The sequence below is a fragment of the Canis aureus genome, chromosome 6 (genome assembly GCF_053574225.1).
Source record: "Canis aureus isolate CA01 chromosome 6, VMU_Caureus_v.1.0, whole genome shotgun sequence".
NCBI classification, from domain to species: Eukaryota; Metazoa; Chordata; class Mammalia; order Carnivora; family Canidae; genus Canis; species Canis aureus.
This window is the reverse complement of record NC_135616.1, coordinates 26,330,532-26,351,671: the sequence shown is the minus strand read 5'-3', so window position 1 is coordinate 26,351,671 and position 21,140 is coordinate 26,330,532. Positions and strand designations below refer to the sequence as shown.

At 44.1% G+C, this 21,140-nt stretch overlaps 2 protein-coding genes across 10 annotated transcripts in view; one reads left to right on the top strand and one right to left on the bottom strand.

The window, feature by feature from the left end:
• Window positions 1–781, bottom strand: part of LOC144315629 (uncharacterized) — a 13,084-nt gene extending 12,303 nt beyond the window's left edge. For 2 of the 4 annotated variants that reach the window (XM_077900466.1, XM_077900467.1), the window contains exon 1: window positions 324–636. The gene's annotated coding sequence lies outside the window, so the exon portion shown is untranslated. The other 2 variants (XM_077900465.1, XM_077900464.1) reach the window with 2 other exon arrangements.
• On the top strand, window positions 489–21,140 carry ZSCAN30 (zinc finger and SCAN domain containing 30). Of its 6 annotated transcripts, none has more exons than XM_077900473.1 (5): window positions 489–740; window positions 2,782–2,944; window positions 14,623–15,505; window positions 15,774–15,909; window positions 18,393–21,140. In XM_077900473.1, the coding sequence occupies exons 3-5, from the start codon at window positions 15,098–15,100 to the stop codon at window positions 19,322–19,324; spliced, it is 1,476 nt and encodes a 491-aa protein (XP_077756599.1). In that variant the 5' UTR covers window positions 489–740; window positions 2,782–2,944; window positions 14,623–15,097; the 3' UTR covers window positions 19,325–21,140. The 6 variants fall into 6 exon arrangements, with proteins under 6 accessions (XP_077756599.1, XP_077756598.1, XP_077756600.1 ...); XM_077900472.1 differs by lacking the exon at window positions 489–740 and adding an exon at window positions 808–958; XM_077900474.1 differs by lacking the exons at window positions 489–740; window positions 2,782–2,944 and adding an exon at window positions 8,842–8,974 and having other exon boundaries at window positions 14,623–14,782; window positions 14,998–15,505.

The window sequence follows — 21,140 nt, the reverse complement described above, 5'->3', positions numbered from 1 at the left end:
CCCAGCACCTGAGCCAAAGGCACACGCTCAACCACTGAGCCACCCAGGTGCCCCTCTCCCTCTTCCTCATCATTCAGGAGTCAAGCATTAACCCTTTTGGAACGGTATTCTCCATCCCAAGTCTGGAGACCTTCAAACATAATTGTGTGTGTGTGTGTGAATGTTTCTGAAATAAGGACAGAACTGGAAAGATCAGGCAGGGGAGAGAATTATAAAATTCTGTTTCAGCGGTCAACAGTGTTCGCTGCCTCTCCTATACCAAACTGACACTACAGGTCACCCCGGTCAGGATCCTTCCCTCCTCCCCTTCTTCCAGCACTCACACATCCGGCTGCTCTTTCCGGGCAGGCTGTGCGGATCCGCGTGGATGCATCCCCCTTCCTGATTCCGCACGCCCCCAAAGTTTCTGGGGAGCCTTCGGTTGAACCCAGGGCCGCGCAGGCGCGGACCGCGTCCCCGAGGCACACACACTAGGCCGAGGTCCCACCGTGCCCAGGAGCGGCGCCCGCGGGCGACCCGGACGGCCTGGGCTCTCCATGGGCTCGAGGAACCACACCGGGCTCCCTGGCGGCGCCGCCAGGCAGCGTAGGAGGCGAGATCACCCGAGTTCCCCGGGCTCCCGTGGCCTGACCTCACCCATACCTCGCCGCGTCCTCCAGGTCGCTGTCAAGCCGCCCACGCTGCGAACCCGCCATCGCCGCGTCCGCTCTAGGAAACTGGGAGGATTGCTCGGCTCTATGGTGCGCGGGGGAGGGGGGGCGGGGGGTCTTCTGCAAGGGCGCACGCGCGAGGCGGCGGCGGCGGCGGCGGCGGGAGGGTTGCGGGGATTTAACCCCTGAACCTCCGCGTAGGTAGCTGACCCAGCTCGGCTGTCGCGAGCGGGGGTCTCTTGCCGCCCTGTCTGCCGGTTCTTGACATCAATGTCGAAACATCTCTCGGGAAAGCTCTCTGGGCCAGGGTAGGTTTCCTGACTACATAATGAGTTCTGCCTTAGTATCTCCCTTTAAAAATCCCCACTCCGCCTCCTCTTTTTATTCGCTGGTGTGCTTCCATTCTGACTTTCTTCCCGTCCTCTCTGATCGCCCCCTCTCCCCACGCAGAACAGTGGTGTGCCTCCAAATCAACTTGTTAAAATACTTTTTTTTTTTTTTTTTACCAGGCCTCACCCCTAGATTTTACCACTCAGTAGGTCTGGGGTGGGAGCTCAGGTTCACAGGTACTGTTGCTGTTGACCACACTTTGAGAACCATCTCCCTAAAAATAATGCTCAGCAATTAATTCCTGAGTTGGAAGCTGGATTTTGATGTACTTTACCATCAAGGGAGGCCACAGGGGTCTGTTTCTACACAACTTGCTTAAGAGAAAAAACTATAAATGGAGGCAAATGGAAATGAAAACACAACCGTCCAAAATTCTTTGGGATGCAGCAAAAGCTGTTCTAAGAGGGAGGTGTATAGCAATACCAGACTACTTTAAGGAGCAAGAAAAATCTCAAGTAAACCAACCTAAACTTACACTTAAAGGAGCTAGAAAAAGAAGAACAAACAAAAACTCAAAACCAGTAGAACGAAGGAAATTAATAAAGACAAGATGAGAAATAAAAAAAAAATAGAAACTCAACAGTTTGCTTGCTAGTACAATCCTCATTGTGGCTAAAGGATCAGGGTGAGAAGGACCTGAAATTTGGGGGGCAGAGTGCAAAACTGGGGTAGGAAAGGATAATGTTGGTCCTTGCAAATATCTTGGGAAGTACGGGAGGAGTAAGGAGAAAGATTGAGATATGTGAGATGTTGGGAAGAAGTACAGGTTTGAAAAAGTGGTGGCTAGTTGAAATGATGGTTGAGGTAGAAGTAGAGGGCTTTCTGTCCCAGCCCAAGACTGTCTTCTGGTATATGAAATCTTAGGGATATATGAATGAGACTCTAATATCCCTTTAAAGAACTTGTTTGGGTTTAGCCTCCCAAGAATGGAGTGCAGATACTTTAAAACAAAAACAAAACAGCTTCACTGTGATAGAACAGACATTCAATAATAACAAATATTTAGAATATATAATTTGGTAAGTTTTGTCATATGTGTATACAGTTGTGAAACCATCACCACAATCAAAACACTGAACACATCCAGCAAACTCAAGTTTTCTTCTACCCTTCGTATCTCCTCATCTTCCCACAGCTGCAACCACTGTTCTGTTTTCTGTTACTATAGTTTGCATGTTTTAGAGATTTATTTAAATGGAATCATACAGAATGCATTTTTTTTGGTCAAACTTCCCTCACTGAGCATTATCTTGAGACTCATCTACATCACTGTGTATGAGTAGTCCACTGCTTTTTGTTACTGAATACTATTCCATTAGCTGCATATGTAACACAATTTGATTATACCTTCATGAGGTTTTTTTTTTTAATTTTTAAAGGTTTTGCTTATTTATTTGATAGAGCGAGCACAAGCAGGGGGAGCAACAGGCAGAGGGAGAGGTAAAAGCTGGCTCCCTGCTGAGCAATGTGCCCAATGGGGGGCTCAATCCCAGGACCTCGGGATCATGGGATCACGCCCTGAGCAGAAGGCAGATGCTTAACCACTTAGCCCCCCAGGCATCCCTGATATACTGCCTTAAACAGGTGTTCAGTAAAAGACAATGAGAAAGTTAACCAAAGGTTAGTTTTTACTTACAAAGGTGAGAGTTTGTTAACTTTTTACCTGGAAGTGATGATGTGAACATAGATTTTCTGAGTGTTTAACAAGGAAATCAAACTTTTTTTTTTTTTTTTTTTTCAGATTGTGCTAGATTTGTTGCTTTGTGGAGTCTTACCAAAGATGTTGCCTTCTGAGGCTGAGAAGTCAGCTTGGACTCTAACAGTTTGATCAGTCAGCCAAAACACGACCCTAGGCCCAGCTGTGGTCCACACCAGCTGACACTGAAGAGGTTCCTCTCAGTAAGGTAAAAGGAATTCAGAGGTTTCCAGAGATACCAGGAGTGATAATACAGGCATGGGAAATGATAGGAGATTCTCAAGAATGAAACTGATAGGTCACTCACCAATACTCTACCTGATTTCTATTTCCTATTCCATTTCTTTTTAGGGGAAACTAGGCCAAACTAACATATGACTTAGGCATAGATTCTAATCTTTTTTGGGTAATATAACTACTTTGAGAATATAATAAAAACTACAGATCTCTTCCTCAGGAAGTTAGAGGAAAGACTTATATGTGAAATTTTGCTTATCATGTATTATATTGTATTCAAAATTAATTTCTTTTGATAGACCATATAATCAGTCTTCACAAAGAATGAATTTCAATCTAAAACTCAATCAATCCAAGTAAAAAAGGGAAATAAATCCAAATTGTGAAGTGAAGTGAAAAAATTAACTTTCCTTTTGATCAAATAAATACTAACAAGTAGGCTGCTGCTGTTTGATTTTGAATGGTATATCTAAATTACAGACAATCTAACATCTTTGAAATATTAATATGCATGTCCAATTGACTGTGACTTTTAAAAAACAGAACAAGTGCTGAAAACTGAGATTTAGAAAGCAAAATAATGACCAATGTAATCAGAGTTGCCAAGGTTCACTTTGACAGAGATGAGTAGGCTTGTATCAGAAACACCAGAATTCGGCCAGATGTCTAGTTGAATTCAAATCAGACCATTTCTTTTATTTTCAATCACTGAGATCATTGGTATCAGTTTGAAAAGTCTTCAACTTCAAAACCAACTCACAGAAGTTTAAACAACTCTTGGTCTATACTGAATCATTGTTGTGGGTTGAATTGTGTTCCTCCCAAAAGATATGTTCAAGTCCTAACCTGTGATACCTGTGAATGTGACTTTTTTGGAAATAGGGTCTTTGCAGATATAATCAGGTTAAGATAAGATCATACTGGATTAAGGTGGGCTCTAACACAACAACCGGGGTCTTTATAGGAAGAGGTAAATTCAGACACAGAGGACACTCATGGAGAGGAGAGGACACCATGTGAATGTAGAGGCAGTCATTAAAGTGATGCATCTATAAGGCCAGGAACACCAAGGACTGCCAGGAACTACCAGAAGTTAGGAGACAGTTATGAACATAAGAGCCTTCAGAAAGAGCATGGTTCTGCCCACATCTTGATTTTAGATTTGTAACCTCCAAGCTGTGAGAGAATAAATTTCTGTTGTATTAAGCCACTCCGTGGTGCCAGAAGTGAGGTGCTGCTTTAACAAATACCTAAAAATGTTGATGTGGCTTTGGAGTGGGGTAATGACTAGAAGCTGGAAGGGTTTTAAGGTGCATGATAGGAAATACCTAGGTTGCCTTGAAGAGATTGTTGGTAGAAATATGGATGTTAAAGGTGACTAGCATGGGCTTGGAAGGAAGTGAAAAAGAGAGTAGAGAACTTTTCTGTCATCTTAGAGAATACATATATTGTTATGAACAGAATTTTGCTAGAGAAAATGAGCATTAAATATACTGGTGAGGTAATCAGACAGAAATGAAGAAAACATTATTAGAAGCTGGAGAAAAGGCTATACTTGTAGCAGACACTTGGCTGAATCATGTTCTGCTATTGGATGGAAAATAGAACTTGTAAGTGATAAGCTTGGATATTTAGTTGAGGAGCTTTCCAAGCAAAGTATGAAAGATGTGGCTGCTTTTTTTCTTTTCTTTTCTTTTCTTTTCTTTTTTTTTTTTTTTTGTGGCTGGTTTTTCTTGATGCTGATAGTAAAATGTGAGAGGAAAGAGATAAATTGAGGAAGGAACTGTTAAGCAAAAAGGAATCAGTAATTTGGAAAATTTCGCATCCTATCCTTGCTCTGGAGACAAGGCCACAAATGTAACTGGACAACTTTTTATTTTTTATTTTTTTAATTATTATTATTTTTTTAATATTTTATTTATTTATGACAGATACAGAGAGAGAGGCAGAGACACAGGCAGAGGGAGAAGCAGGCTCCATGCACCGGGAGCCCGATGTGGGATTCGATCCCGGGTCTCCAGGATCACGCCCTGGGCCAAAGGCAGGCGCCAAACCGCTGCGCCACCCAGGGATCCCTGGACAACTTTTTAGTGAAGAGATTGAGTGTGTGATTCATGCACCCAACCAACTATCTCAACAAAAAACGAAAATAGAAATGGGGTGATCCAGGAAGGATCTGAGAAGGACCTCTGCATGTAATTGTGTGGCTCCCCTTGATATCCACAGGCAACCAGCCTGGTTCTAGAGAATCAGGTCGTATCACCAGAAACACTGCTAGTTTGACCTGAGTTGGACAGAGACAGGACAAGATGAAGGAAGCTTATCAGATTTCTGGGATTCAAAAGGCAGGAGATGGGGTGCCTGGGAGGCAAGTCTGCTTCTAAGCACTGAGAGACCAAGGCCACCTGAGCTGAGAGGGGCTGATGGGGCATCCTTTGGCCAGTGGGCATTTTGAGCCACAGAGTAATTTGGGAACTCTACAAATATTTGGAAGTTAAACAGCCCATATCTAAATAACCTCTAGTTCAAAGAAGAAATCACAAAGGAAATTAGTAAATATTTTAAATTGAATGAATATGTAATGCAACATACAAAATTTTATGGGATGCAACCAAAGCAATGCTTAGAGGAAAATTTATAGCTTTAAAATGCCTGTATTAGAAAAAAAAATCTCTTATCAAAAACCTAAATTTCCACCTTAAGAAGTCTGAAAATGGGCACCAAGCTTAATAATAACAAAAAAGCAGAAGGAAAGGAGTAATAATGATTAGAGTAATAATGGAATACAAAATAGAAGAACAATAAAGAAATGTCAATGAAACCAAGGTTTTGTTATTTGAAAATATGAACAAAAATCAACAATCCTTTAATAGGCCAACCAAGAAAAAGAAGATGAACAAAAGCAGAGAAGAGGGGTCATCACTACCAACCTTATAATAATTTAAAATAATATAAGGGAATACTATAAATAACCTCATGCCAACATATTATACAACATAAGTGTCATGGACAAATTACCTGAAATATACAAATGACCAGAAGTGACTAGAAAAGAAATAGAAAATGTGAATAAATGTATGAAAAGTAAAGTTGAATTAGTAATGAAAAACTTTCTAACAAAGAAAAGCACAGGCCCAGATGGCTTCACTAGTAAATGCTCTCAAACAGTTAAAGAATGCCAGTCTTGGGGCACCTCAGTGGCTCAGTGATTGAGCATCTGCCTTTGGCTCAGGTCGTGATCCCTGGGTCTTGGAACTGAGTCCCACATTGGGCTCCTCACAGGGACCTGCTTCTCTCTCTGTCTATGTCTCTGCCTCTCTGTCTCTATTGAATAAATAAATAAAATCTTAAACAAAAAGACTACCAGTCTTTTACAGTCTTTCCCAGAAAATAGAAGGGCAAGTAATCACTTTGATACCAAATCAGACAAAGGCATTACAGGAAAACTACAGACCAATATTGCTAACAATGTAGACATAAAAGTCCTCAATAAAACATTAGCCAATTAACTTCATTAATACAGGGGCATCTGGGTTGCTCAGTGTGTTAAGCATCTACCTCCAGCTCAGGTCATGATCCCAACATCCTGGGATCGAGCCCCACATTGGGCTCCTTGTTCAACAGAGAGCATGCTTCTCCCTCTCCCTCTGCACCGCCCCCCCAAGTAAATAAAATCTTTTAAAAAATTAACTTCATTTATATATAAGGATTATATACCATGACTCAATGGAATTTATCCTAGTAAGTTGGTTTAACATCCCAAAATAAATTAATGTGGTTAGATATTTAAATATCTCTTTCAATAATGTTTATCAATAATATGGTAAATGAATATTGGTATAATCATGCAATGTAATATTAGAAATGGAAATGTACAGTGTACATCTACGTAAAACAGTATGTTCACAATGTTGAATTCAGCCTGACTTAAAAGAGTACATATTGTATTCCAATTATATACAGTATAAAAAGAGGCAAGATCAACCTATCATGTTCAAAGTTCAGTGTAGTGGCTATCAGTGTAGCTAGAGGAGGGTGATGAGTTGAAGAGAGCACAAGGCAGACTTCTGAAGATGGATAATGTTCTGTTTCTTCATTTGAATAACATGAGTATGTTCAGTTTGTGAAAATTCAGCAAATCGTATGTGCATTTATTTGCTTGCAAAATCAGGATTACTAACCAATACTCTTTGGCTGTTCTGCATTGACAGCATCAAAACACAGACCAAAATGCACCATTTTTTATTCTAATGCTTCATTTTATTTTCTGAGACAACTCCACCTACCTATCCCGTCTCATTTTCTCCCCATCAGTTGTGTATTCCTCTTTTCTTCTATCTTTATTTTTTCTTCCAACTCACAGTTTACCTTTTTTTTTTCTACAAATATAATTAGGTGTCTAGTATCTTTGAAAAACAAAATACCTTTCAATCATGTTGCCTCGTCCAACCAAGTGTCCTTTTTATTCTCTTCTTGCACGATCACATTTCTCAGAAGGAATTATCATCTGTTTTCACTGTCTTACCTTACACTTACCCCTGGCAAGTACATTCCACAGGTAACATCTCTCTCACAAGCCCTTCCCCTCCCAACCCCTCCCCTTAAGTCCAGGATCACCTTAGCTCTCACCTCCTCCAGTTCTCTCTCCTGAAACACTCTCTTGGCTTTTAGGATGTTTGAACCTCTGGGCTCTCCTCCTCCAAGCAGCTTCTCTTCTCTATCTGTTCTTGCTCTTCCACCCCTAAACATTGGTATTTTAGAATTTCCTCTGGATTTTCCATAAGAACTCTCTTGGCCATGTCATTCCCCCTCTCCATCTTCAATCCTATTTTCAGATACTACCAAATCCTAACAAGTGCATATTTCTAAATGCCTGTCCTCTTTTTCTTTTTTTTTTTTAATGTTTGATGTAATTTCTTAGTAAGATTTTATTCATGAGAGACAGAGAGAGAGAGAGAGAGAGAGAGAGAGAGAGAGAGAGAGGCGGAGACACAGGCGGAGGAGAAGCAGGCTCCCTGCAGGGAGCTTGATCCCGGACTCTATCCCAGGACCCTGGGATCACGACCTGAGCCAAAGGCAGACAGACGCTCAACCACTGAGCCACCAGGAGCCCCCCCACCCATCCTCTTTTTCTTATCTGTTTTGCCCTTTAGTCCCCTCTACGCAGTATGTCAGATACAGCTCCGAAGTACAAGCCTTGCCATGTCGCATGTAGACGGCCTGCAGTGCTTACTAAGGCGTTCCTAATTCCAGAGCCTGGCATCTGAATCTCTCCAAGCCCTACCCCACCGCATCCGGCGGCCTGCGTTCGCCAGCGGGGATGCCGGGGCTGAGTCGCCAGCATACCCTCGACCGCCCACGGCGGCGCCCTCCCCGCGGCCACTCCTCCAGGCCAACCCTGGGGTCGCTGGGCAAGCCCCGGCTCGCGTAGCGCCTTCTACGAGAAAGCCGTGGACTCGGTCCGTCTGGGTCGCGGCCGTGCACTGCCCTGCCCACGCCGGCGCGGCCGATCCTCGCAGCCTAGCCAAGCCGGGCCGGGCCCTTCCCCAGCCCCCACGCACTCCTCCCCGGTAGCTTCTGGACCCGCCGCTGGCGACAGCGTGTTTGCGCGGCACGACTGTGCTCGCGCCCTTCTCTCCCCCGTTTACAGAGGGAGGGCTCTCTTTCCACCTCCTTGGAGTTGCACCAAACATGCACTCCATCTATCATCTATCTATCATCATCTATAAATATTTCTTTCTTTCTTTCTTTTTTTTTTTTCCTTCTCTCCGTCGCCAGTCAACCCCTCTAGAATCGGGGCTGTCGCGACCGGGGCCCGCCCGGAGAGCCGCCCTCCGCGCCGGCGCCGCACCCCTCCTCCCGGGCCTCCGCGCCGCGCGCCGGGCACCGAGCCGCAGTCCTCCGGGCTTCCTAGAGGGGCGCGCCCGCCCCCACTTCCGGCGCGCGCGGCCCGAGGCCCTTCAGCTCCCCGCCTGGGGTCCGTCCGGCAGCCGAGCCAAGGGTGAGTGAGGCGGTGCGGCAGCGCGGCCCCGGGTGCTTCCCAAACCGCCCCCGTCCGGCCTCCGCCTATCCCCGCCCCCAGGCAGGGCCCGCGGCCCTCGCAGGTGGCCGCGCCTCCTCGACGCTTGTGCCCGCCCGCCGGCCCGTCCCTCCACGCCTTTGCCCGTAGGCCTGCTCCTCCACCGCCCGGCGTCCCTGGCCTCCGCAGCACCTACCGGGCGCCCCCTGTGTGCCCGGCCGCGGGGCCGAGGAGTCGGAGGTGAACGGGGGCAGCCTCCGCTCGCACCCCTTAGGCGGTCAGGGCTCGCTGGGCTGTCCGTCCTGACTTCCCCAGTCTAGGTTGGACCCTCAGAGCCCTTTGACGTTCCCCTTTGCAGTTCTCACCACGGCTAAGTTAGACCCGACTCCTTATGTGGCCTTTTCTGTTTAACGTCTGCCTCCCTACTAAATCGGTTAAGTTCTGTAACGGCAAGGACACGGTCCTGTTTTAGGACTCTGGGCTCGGTGCCTGCACGGAGGAGGCATTCCGTAAGTACGGCTAAAGAAACGTGTGGAAACACACCCGGGACCTCCTCCTCCTCCTCCTGGGAAGGGCCACTGGTTTGGCAGGGAAGGCAGATGTGGAAGGGCATCAGCCTCTGAGAGTATGGACTCTGGAGTCCGACCACTTTGTTTGAGAACGGGCCAGACTACACCACTTGCAAGCCGTGGGGCCCGAGACAAAGTTTGACTTCTCAGCTTCTGTTGAGTAAGACCGTAGAGCCGAGACCTTAAAGTGCTGTGAAGATGAACAGGTAGAGACAGTGCTCCGCTGCACAGTGAAAACTCCGTGTTTTCTGTTACAATTAAGTAAGCAAACCATGCAGATACATTATCGTCACAGCCATCCTGCAGCCAGCAGTTTTGTCCAAAAGTGCCCTGGGGGTTCTTGGGTTGCTTGGACTGAGAGCTAGCTGGGACCAGGCTCTCCCCTCCTCCCACAGGGAAGGCCCTGATCTCAGCTCGGCGCTTCCAGCCCTCCACATGGGTACCCTAGACAACTCTGTAAACACAGACACTTAGAAACACAATTCTGGTCCCAAGCAGTCAACCTATGGCTCCCACTGACAAGGCTGCTTTCTCACATTTACCTATAAGAAGGTAGAAGGAGCTCTTTCTTCCCTGAAACCGCAGCACCTCTCTCCAGAATTCCCTTTTGGGGATGATGGAAGACTCAATGGACCGGTGCTCTTTTTTTACCGACCCCTAGCTGATAAGTTTCCCCAATAAAGCCTATTCTATAACTCATGCCTTGTGATGTGGAATTTGCCTTTCCCTTGCGCCATATCCACCGTGCATTGAGAACTTGCTCTGGGCCAAGTTAGTCATGGTGAAGCCAACACATCAGGAGATGATGGCCATTCAAAAGATAGTTTGTTACTCATAGTTTCCAAGAAGAGGAAGTATGCCATGCCCCACATGGTCACATGGCAAAATTACAGGATCAGTCAGGAGGCCAGGTGAGGGGAAAGTGAACAGGAGCCTCCACTGTGGCTTCTGTGGGAAGCACTGGGTGAGGCAGGGTAAACAGGCTTAGGTTGAATAGTTTCCTTGGGCTCTGTGGCATAGAAAAGCTCTCTGGTTTGACACTAATTTTCTGACCATGGGTGATTAGTGCAGGGGAATGGTGGCCCTGGAGGTGAGAACCCAGTGCAAGAGGTGGTGGGGTGTGGGCTTTGGGTTGGTGGTTTGCATATGAAAAGCACATTTGGAAGTGAGTTTATTTTCTCTAGGAATCTGCTAGCTCTGGGAAGGACAGTCCCTCCAGTGTAAGCAAGGCCCAGATATCAAAACACCAGGATAAAAAGATATGCTTAATACACCAAGTGCTACATGAAAGTATTAACTCCCTTTTTTAGGAGAGGAAATAGAATATTAGATTTGCTTGGTGACTGTCATCACAGAGCTATTAAGAAAGTAAGAGGCTACACTATGATTCCAAACCGTTGGGTCACTTAACTCCAAAGCTGGTGTCCTGTGAACTAAGTCATCTTTCTGCACTATGAGAACAATGGAAACATCATTCAGTCCTTATTAGGCATTTGATAGTGTTGACCATTGCCTCTTTGAAACTTTTTTTTTCATTATAGTGGTATTCATATATATATATATAAATGAGGTATATATATATATAGATACATATATATGGCACCTCCTCTGTTCTGTGCATTGGATTGGATGATAGAAAATGGTGAGCAAAAATGTTGATGTAACTTATAGCTGAATCACAGAGAAGATAGGTATTAACCCAATAGTCCCACTAAAGTATACAAACTCACAAAATGAGAGAAGTGCTCTGAAAGGAGCACAATTCTCTTTAACTGTGTCTATGATGACTCTAACTGACCCAACCCTGCCTGTATCAGAATCACTTGCAGAATGTTTTACAAATATAAAACCAGAATTTCTGACTCAGGCTGGGGCACAGCTCAGGAATCTGTAAAATGAGATGAGTACAATCAAAGAGACTGGCTAAGGATTTTGATTTTGTTTCTGCATTTGCTTTTTAAAAACTGGTCAGAGGAACAGGGTCAGATTTGCAATTTGAGAAGGTTGCCCTGGTTACAATATGAGCAGACTGTGTGTAATTGTATAGTGTGACAGGTTGGTTGCTGATGGAGAGATATGGAAGGGCAGATTCTGGAGATAGGCAGTAAAATCAGTAGGACTTAATTTGCATTAAATATAGGAAAGAGGTGTTAGGGATGCTTCCAGATTTCTAGAAGTGCAGCCAGATGGATGTTCCTACTTCCCTAGAGGGGACCATTGGGGAGGAGCAGAATTAGAGTGGGAGGAATCACTGGTTGGTCATGGATGTGCTGTTTAAGGTCCTTTTGAGAAATTCATGAGGTGGGAGTGAGGAACAGTGGGTAAATAGGGCTGGTGCTCAGATGAGAGGCCCAGAGTAGAGATGCCTGGGAGACAGTGAAGACAGTGCCAGACTTAAGGGCTAACCTATGGAACTCTGATGTAGAAGAGGGTGGGTCTCTCAAGGAGATGGAAGAAGGAAGAGAAACAACGCTTTATGATGAAATACTTCCCTTCAGCCACATACCTATGGAAAACACGTTGGTGAGGCATTAATGTTTTTTTTTAAGATTTTTTTTTTTTTTTTTTTTTTTTACTTATTCATGACAGAGACAGAGAGACAGAGACACAGGCAGAGGGAGAAGATGTGGGACTCAATCCCAGGACTCCAGGATCACGCCCTGAGCCAAAGGCAGACACTTAACTGCTGAGCCACCTGGCATTAGTACTTATAATAAAAATTTAATAGTATCACAAACATTGAAATTAAAGGGGGAAGACCCATGACATACATAGACTAGCGATCACTAAGTAAAAGCACACATGTTAATGTGATGCCGCCCTTGGTAAATGCTATATGCAGAGTGACACATAGATCTGATGTTGCATTGTTATGGGATTTCTTAAATACCAATTGTCACATAATAAGAACTAAAGAAATGTATTTAGTATTTTTCAAGTACCAAAAAATTAAGAGGAAAATTATCCCCAAGTTTCTCTGTGTTGAGGTGTTTATAGCAAAAACATAATTTAGGAAATGCTGCTTTGTAGGCATATCAGACCTATTTTTATCATAAATAACTCAGGAAATGATACCACCACCATTTCAGTCACCAGCACCATCTGAAAACCTATCTTTGACTCCTCTTTCTTCCAAACCCTTAGCCCATGTGTCCCTGAGTCCTGTCAAATCTCCCATCCTTATCTCTGGCTCCCATACCTCAGGCCCTCCTTGCCCAAATGGTTGCAACAGACCCCTTCCTGTCTCTTCTTCGTGTCCCTTGCTGAATGGGCAGACAGATCCTCCAGCCATTCTCATGGCTGTGGGGATCAAATGCAACCTCTGCAATACAAGCTTTCAGACCCTTGGCCTACTGTCCCTCAGTAGGTGCCTCCTTTCTCACTATTCCTGAACTCTGTCCCAGGCTCTGACCTGCCTTTTTTTTTTTTTTTTTTTTCTTTTTTCTTTTAAACCATGGCTTCATATCAGAAGCATTTGGGGTACTTACTTATTGAAGCCTCACCCACAGAGATCTGACTCAGGCAGTCTATTGTGGGTCCATGCTTCATGGCTGATTCTGAGCCAGAGGTGGCAACCATTGGTCTGTCCTCCCTAAACCACGTGCAGCTCCCTCATTCAGCCACATCTTCTCCTTACCCACTGTTGTCTTTGCCTAAATGACCTTACTTTACATCTTCACCGGACTCATTTTTATCAGTCTCTGCTGACATGTCTCCTCTCCGCAGGCAGTTTTCCCTGGTCTTAGTTGTCTTTCTCTGTGCCACCTGGCCTGCTTCCCTCTCTCCTTGGATTTATCACACTGCATTTGTCGGTTTACTTGTTACTTTGTCATATGAAGGAGTCTTTGAGGACAGACCTTTTAATCCTGAGAATCCTGTTCAGTACACTGCCTAGCGCATAGCTCAAGTATTTGTTGAAATAATTAATGAATTCATTCTTTTATTTTCTCAGAACCTGTGACTTAAAGTCAAGAATTCTTTGTACATTCACTCTGGCCATTCTCTATGACACTTTCCTAACATTTTCACCATCATTTAAAATACGTAGTATCCACCAAGATTGTCCTGGGTTAACCCATTCTGTAATAAACAAGTGCTTTAGAATTGGGCAACTCTAGGTTCATGCCTTGACTTTGCTATTTACCAAATTGGGGCCATGGGTAAATTACTTAACTTTTATTTTTTTCTAAATACTTTATTTATTTGAGAGTGAGAGAGTAAAGGAGCAAGGGGAGAAGCAGACTCCTCGTTGAGCAGGGAGCCTGATGTAGGGCTCGATGCCGGGACTCCAAGATCATGACCTGAGGCTGAAGGTACACGCTTAACCAACTGAGCCACCCAGGTGCTCCTACTTAACTTTTAAAAATCTCAGTTTCTTCATCAATAAAATGGGGATGATAATACTTACCTCATAGTATTATTGCCAAGCCCCAATAAAATAGTATTTGTAAAGTTCCTGGCTCATAGTAGGTGTTCATTAAATGCAAATTCCCTTTGGGGGAGACCCCAGAGCATAAAAGAGCTTGATAGTCTTGTTGCAGAGTCTGGTTCTGCTGCTTACAGGCTGTGTCTCTTTGGTCAACTTATGCATCTCAGTAGCCTCATTTGGAAATAGGCGTAATTGGGATCTCTGGGGGCGCAGTGGTTTAGCGCCTGCCTTTGGCCCAGGGCACGATCCTGGAGACCTGGGATCGAATCCCACGTCGGGCTCCCGGTGCATGGAGCCTGCTTCTCCCTCTGCCTGTGTCTCTGCCTCTCTCTCTCTGTGACTATCATAAATAAATAAAAAATAAATAAAAAGGAAATAGGCGTAATTATGATTGTTCTTATGGAATTATTAGGGAAATCATATAAAACTTATGTTAAATATCTGGCTACTGTTGGTGTCTAATAGGTACTTACAAATATGGTGATTATTATTCTGAGAATAATATACTACAGTGTTTTGCTACAGTGATATGCTTTCCATGATCCAGAAGCACTATTATCCCTGATGTTGACCTTAACATTATTTCTAAAGTTGAGTTGATTTTGATGACTCTTTTCTCTTTTTTTTTAAAGATTGTATTTATTCATTCATGAAAGACACAGAGAGAGAGGTGGAGACATAGGCAGCGGGAGAGGCAGGCTCCCTGCGGGGAGCCCGATGCAGGACTCGATCCCAGGACCCCAGGATCACGACCTGAGCCAAAGGCAGACACTCAACTGTTGAGCCACCCAGGTGCCCCTGATTTTGGTGATTTTTCTTAAATTTTTTATTTCTGATCTTGAAAAAAAATCTTGAATCATCTATTAATGTATTGTTTTATGTGGGAGCTCCCTTTTAGTCACTTTTCTTTACAGTGCTACACTCTCTGGCAATTGATCTTCGAAAACCTGCATTTTTATTCGAAACATATTTTCCCCCCTGTGTAACATTAGCATTGTCCATCTCAGGAGTTCCCTGAAGAAGCAGAATTCAGAAGGAATCTCTTAAACACAGACCATTCCTTTCCTGATTCCACTGGGCAGCATTTTTAGACTGTCGCTTCCCAGAATGTCAGGAAGAGCCACAGCCCTGGCCTACCATGCTCCAAAAGAACCAGAAGGACTTATAATTGTGAAGGTTGAAGAAGAGAATTCTATTTGGGGGCAGGACTTTGGCCGTCAGGGAAACACCTGTAGCCTGGAGACCTTCCGCCAGCGGTTCAGGCAGTTTGGCTACTCTGATTCCGCTGGGCCCCGGGAGGCTCTGAGTCAGCTCCGGGAACTTTGCCATCAGTGGCTGAGGCCAGAGGTGAATACCAAGGAGCAGATCCTGGAGCTGCTGGTGCTGGAGCAGTTCCTGGCCATCCTGCCTGAGGAGCTGCAGGCCTGGCTTCGAGAGTACCAGCCTGAGAATGGAGAGGAAGCCGTGACTATGCTGGAGGAGCTGGAGAAAGAGCTTGATGAACCAAGGCAACAGGTAAGAAGTACGTGTTTTGTTTGCTTGTTTTACCTATTATAAGTTAATGCGGGAAGCCATTATAAGCGGCCTTGTGGCTAACAGTTAAAAATTTTTGTCTTCTGGGTTATTTGTCTACTGGGATCAAGGCACTGAGGCTTTTAGTCCTGTTGCTTTCTGTCTAATCATCTGAATGAGTTTCTGGCTCTAGCTGCCTTGCCCTGTTATTCTAGGGTTTTTTTCCTTCTGTATCCTCAGAATCATAGTGCTGGTACTTGATTACTCCTAGGACACAGCTCATGGCCAAGGAATGATCTGGAAGGAAATGACATCCATAGGAGCACTGAAGTCTCTGAGTATACAGCTCCAGCCCTGGGAGAACCAGTGCAAGAGTGAGGCTCAGGAGTCCCAGACTTCCCATAGAGGTAAGGAGTTGCAGTCCATTTGGCGTTGAGGATGATGATAGGGCTATCAGCTATGGCATAGTACATTTCCTTAATGATAGTCAATTGTGGCTGTCATGAAATATGATGGAAAGGCCCCCTCCAAGTCTCAAAATATTCTTCCATTGGCTGTGCCTAAAATCTGAGATTCTAATATAATTCCTAACTTTGGGTTAAGAATTAAGATTTTTAATGAAATTCTCTTATACCCATGATATTCAAAGACCAATAGACGTTTTTATATATTGTGGTCCACTGGCAAGGCAGCCCCTAAGGTGGAGATGAGTAATGTGTCAGTAATAGAAACTGTGTAGCAACTTGAACAGGGAAAGTTCATATTAAGAATTTATTGACTATAATGGAGTTAATTACTAAGTGGTTAAAAAAAAAAAAAAGGAAACAACTCCAAAGAATACAGGAGTAACACATGTAGGAAATCTTTAGGGCTGAGGCAGAGCACCTAAGGGAGGAAAAAATCTGGAAGAGAGTACCACATCTTTCTTGACTAAGCATCTCACTGCCTCTGATTCTCTCTGGTCATCTTAGCACATTTCTCTGGACATGCTTCAGTTCCTCCACATTCATTTGAAGTACAAGGATAAGATAAAAACAACTCTAAGGAGGATCCGATTAATTTAAAATATATGATAGATTCATTTCCCAGCTCTCATCTGTTGCACTGTGTTTTTGTTCCTTCACAGTGGCATATTACTGTTGTGGACTGATAAGGCTCATTGTGCTCATCGCTTTTCAGTCTTAGGGGTCTTGGTTAGCCCTGCCTCTGAGGAATTAACGTTGAGTATTTCACATTGTTCACCTAGGTTGTAAGGTTTAAATCACTGGAGGGATCCACCTTGAAAGAACTTTAAGAGTCACCATGTCATTGTTACATTGTTACAACCTATATCCTTGGTTATGATTTTCCCAGCCTAACAGTATATCATGCCAGAAGAAGAGCCTGAGATATGGAGATTTGGGTGCAGAGGGCCCTTCAGAAGAAATCTGTAATGGAGTGAGAAGAGCAGAGTTAGGAAGGGAAAATATCAAGCCATAATGTGATCTTGGGTAAAACTTAGCCTTGGCTTAGTCTCTGCGGGTTTGTGGGATCCTGACCTCACCCCCACCCCGAGCTTAAGGGCACTGCTGAGTTGTCCCTTCTTAAGGAGGTGGGGGTTGGGGTGAGGCAGTGAGGGTGTAAATAACATCGTGGGCCAGATGGTTCTCATCAGCCAGGGCAACTCTTCAGAGAAGGGGGCACCTGTGGGTATTAGGAGCCAACACTCACAGCACCTGGTGGAAGGAGGCACCATATTCATAAAGCAGGTCTGGATGGACAGTGAAGCATCATCTACATAACATTAAAGGCTAAAAGCATGTTTGTTAATGTGCAATTAAAGACCACATCCGTAGTTAAAAGGCTTTTAGACCATACAGGTCCCTGACCAGGTAGGGGACATAGGGGAAAACTGCAGGCCTTGATGCTGAGCATCTTTGAATCCTCACTCTTCCAATTGTGAATTAATTTGATGGCATTACATAGATGATGTTGCCTCTCTGAGCCTTCATTTCTTTATCTGTAAAATGCATTCAAGTTTAGAGGACTTCTGGGAGGATGAAAGTAACTGAACAGTTTTTCAGATATTCCCTCTCAAAATAATTCAAGTTCCCTTAGCCAACACCTAGTAGTCTCCTCCTGAGTTACTAGAAATCTAGAAATGAGAGGGGCTGAGAGGGGGTTTTGAGAGCTGAAAGTTTGGCTCCAGGTGGTCACATCTGGTCACATCTGCCTCTTGTTTCCATCTGCCTTTGACCATTTGCACATATAAGACTCCCACCTGATCCCAGAATGAGTCAGGAAACTACAATATTCCTTTTCTTATGCTTTGTCTTATTCTATTTGCTTATAATTGTTGGGTCTACTTAGAACCTACCAGAATCTGCAATTGCCATGCTGCATTCTAGTTCTTGCTTACCAACCTGTGCTCAATTCTAACTCCGAAAGCATTTCCTCATCTATATCCTGCTCTCCTACTTTTCTAGGGGTACCACTTACTCAGGTTTCATAGACCTCTTTTTTTTTCTCCTGAGCACTCGCTATCATCTCTTTTCTTTTCCCTTGTTGCCAGAAAACACATCTTCTCCTCTAACTCAGGATAGTCTCCTGGCTTCCTGATCTTTCACTGCTACTCCTGTTTATCACAATCTCCTCTAAATCATGTCTTTCCCTGCTCACCATCCCTCCTCTCCACTGCTGACTCTTGTTCTATGTCTCCCTTACTCTCTGAGGGTGCCTCCTCTCACCCCACCCCAGGTCACTTCTCCAAATTCTAGATCAGGAAGTAAGTTAAGATTTTTCCTAATAGGTAAGTACCTACTTTGGGTTACTTTATATTCTTGTTATGATAGATTTCCTTTATTCTAACATGAGGATTGAATGACACTAGTATTTCTATTCACATTTTTAGATGGCAAGCTGGCAGCTGACAAAGTATTAACAGCAAAGCAAGAAATTATTGAATGTGTAGCATCAGCGGCCATGATATCCCCAGGAAGACTTCCTGGGGAAAGTCCTTCAGGACAGGTAGTAGAAGAAGCTTTGGGAGCTTCTCACAATATTGAAAAGCCAAAAGAAACAGCTGCAAGGAACAAAAGGAGTCCTCCCCCTTCCCAGGAAAGACATCTTAGTCTGACAACGTTCAACAAGAAAATCTCTACTGAAGAGTGTGTCTTTGACTATGACAAGAGTGAAAGAACTCTCAATGTGAACTCAAATGTTGTAACACGGCAAAGAGTTCATGCTGGAGGAAAGGTCTACGAGTGCTTGGACTGTGGGAAAGCCTTTTGCCAGAGCTCAAAGCTGATTAGACACCAGAGAATTCACACTGGAGAGAGGCCTTATGCATGTAAAGAGTGTGGCAAAGCTTTTAGTTTGAGCTCGGACCTCGTTAGACATCAGAGGATTCATAGTGGTGAAAAACCCTATGAATGTTGTGAATGTGGAAAAGCTTTCCGGGGCAGCTCAGAGCTCATTAGGCATCGGAGAATTCACACTGGAGAGAAACCATATGAATGCAGTGAATGTGGGAAAGCCTTCAGCCGGAGCTCAGCCCTCATTCAGCACAAGAAAATTCACACTGGAGACAAAGGCTATGAGTGTACTGAATGTGGTAAGGCTTTTGGTAGAAGCTCCATCCTTATTGAACATCAAAGAATTCACACTGGAGAAAAACCCTATGAGTGTAATGAATGTGGAAAATCCTTCAATCAGAGCTCAGCCCTCACGCAGCACCAGAGAATCCACACTGGGGAGAAACCTTATGAATGTAGCAAATGTAGGAAAACATTTAGGCACAGATCAGGCCTTATGCAACACCAGAGAACTCACACCAGAGTTTAACTCTTGTGTCAGGGTTGTACAGTTCTGTAATACTAGGGATTCACTTTTGGGGCAAGACCCCCTCCCCCCCCTACCAAAGTTTCCTGAGAGCATAGTTCCTGCCTTTCCACTCCAAGTCAGTACTTGCTGTACAAGGTGATCCACACAAAGATGGTTGTGGATGTGTTGAATGGGCAGGCACCTTCACAATATAGCCAGCGTTGGGGTAAAGATCCCGAAAGAGCTCCTTATCAGGTGGACTGAGAGGTGGTACCTCCAATGGCAAGGATCTCTGTCCAGCAAGAACAGCGGGCATCTGGCAGTCGGAGGCATGTGCTGAGAGTCACTTTGTTCTCCAAAGTGTTGAATTGTGAGGTTGTGAAATGTTGAATTATGCCCTGGATTAGTTTATAGTTCATTCTGCCCCCTTGCCAGGACTTTCCTCAACCCTGAGCTTACTGAGGTCTCTTTATTTATTGAGCACCTGCTATGTGCTAGCCATCAGGGGCAGACATGGCCATTGCCCTCCCAGAGTTAAAGGCTTAATGAGATACATATATATTTATTAAGCAGGTAATGACAGTAAAGTGTGATAAGTGCTTTGGTAGAAATATCTAGGATTCTGTCAAAATACATCACAGGGGCACCTAACCTGGTGTGAGTCACTAAAGGCTTTCTGAATGTGACAAAATCTTTCTTGAGGAATAAAGGGTGCCTATAAGCCAGGTCAAGGCAAGAGGGAAGAGAAGAACATTATAGGTGGAGGTTGTAGCACATACAAAGGCATGGAGAGAGGATCTTGAGAGGTCTCTTCATCAGGACTCCTCCAGCAGGAATTTCTTTGCATAAACCTTGGTTTAGAAGCCAGGACTTGTGTTGGTTCCTCTCTTCCTGTTTATAATCACAGAGTTGGGTAGCCTATCCCAGACCCAGAGTTATGTAAAAGACCTTGAGGTACTCAGGACAATTAGTGTGATGGTAGACTTTGGTGCATCCTGTGGAAAAAGGCATGTATGTACACCAGGGAAAGAAAACATATTGGGAGGCTAGAGGGATGGTGTTTGGTGTGCCATGACCCTAGAGTTCAGGAAATGGGAAGCTGACAAGAGCGTAGGAGTGGGGAGCTCTGCCTTCCCAGGAGCCACTAGTCCTCATTTCCTGCCCCTCCCCTTATTATCAGGCTCAAAGGTACTTCTTGAATTACACCCTCAGATTCCTCAAAACTCTACTTCTCTGCTAATTTTTATTTTGGCAGTTTTAATTAAACAACCATTAATTGTTGAAGGCAATTCATGTGTAAGAGAAGGTTTGATTATCCTCTAGGGTATGCTGATTTCCCTTCCAGATACTGTCTCTTTTGAAGACTCAATGATCAAAGCTGTTTGGGGTAATATGGGAGGTGAAGTGGGGGTAAGGGACAGTTTTTGTGTCCACAGGTTGGGAGATTGTCATTGAGTGAGGTCAATCAGAAGTCTGGAGAGACCCTTCAAATAGATGGAGTTGCCTTTTTTCCTATAGGTGACAATTGGAGGATTTCATATTTTTAATTTTAATAAGATTTTCCCCCCCAGGTTGTGAATTAATTGTAAATGTTGGTAATATAGAAAATGAAAAAGTAGAAATCCCCCTCAATCCCATCACCCACAAAAACATTGTTAACATTTTGGCATACAATCTATTGGTTTCTTCTTTCCCCAACCCTAGTATTTTTTTGGTAAATACCTTGTTTGCTAAATCATTTTTAGTAACTGATCGTAACATTTATACTTTGAGTATATACTTAAACTGTTGAGTATTAGAATGTAATACAAGATGTAATAAAATCTGAATCTTAAAA

Bases quoted from the DNA above. Each gene is read 5' to 3' on its own strand.
- ZSCAN30 (XM_077900473.1), top strand. From the start codon at position 15,098: ATGTCAGGAAGAGCCACAGCCCTGGCCTACCATGCTCCAAAAGAACCA. The intron at 15,506-15,773 runs GTAAGAAGTACG...GATTACTCCTAG, and splicing joins TTGATGAACCAAGGCAACAG to GACACAGCTCATGGCCAAGG. The intron at 15,910-18,392 runs GTAAGGAGTTGC...TCACATTTTTAG, and splicing joins GTCCCAGACTTCCCATAGAG to ATGGCAAGCTGGCAGCTGAC.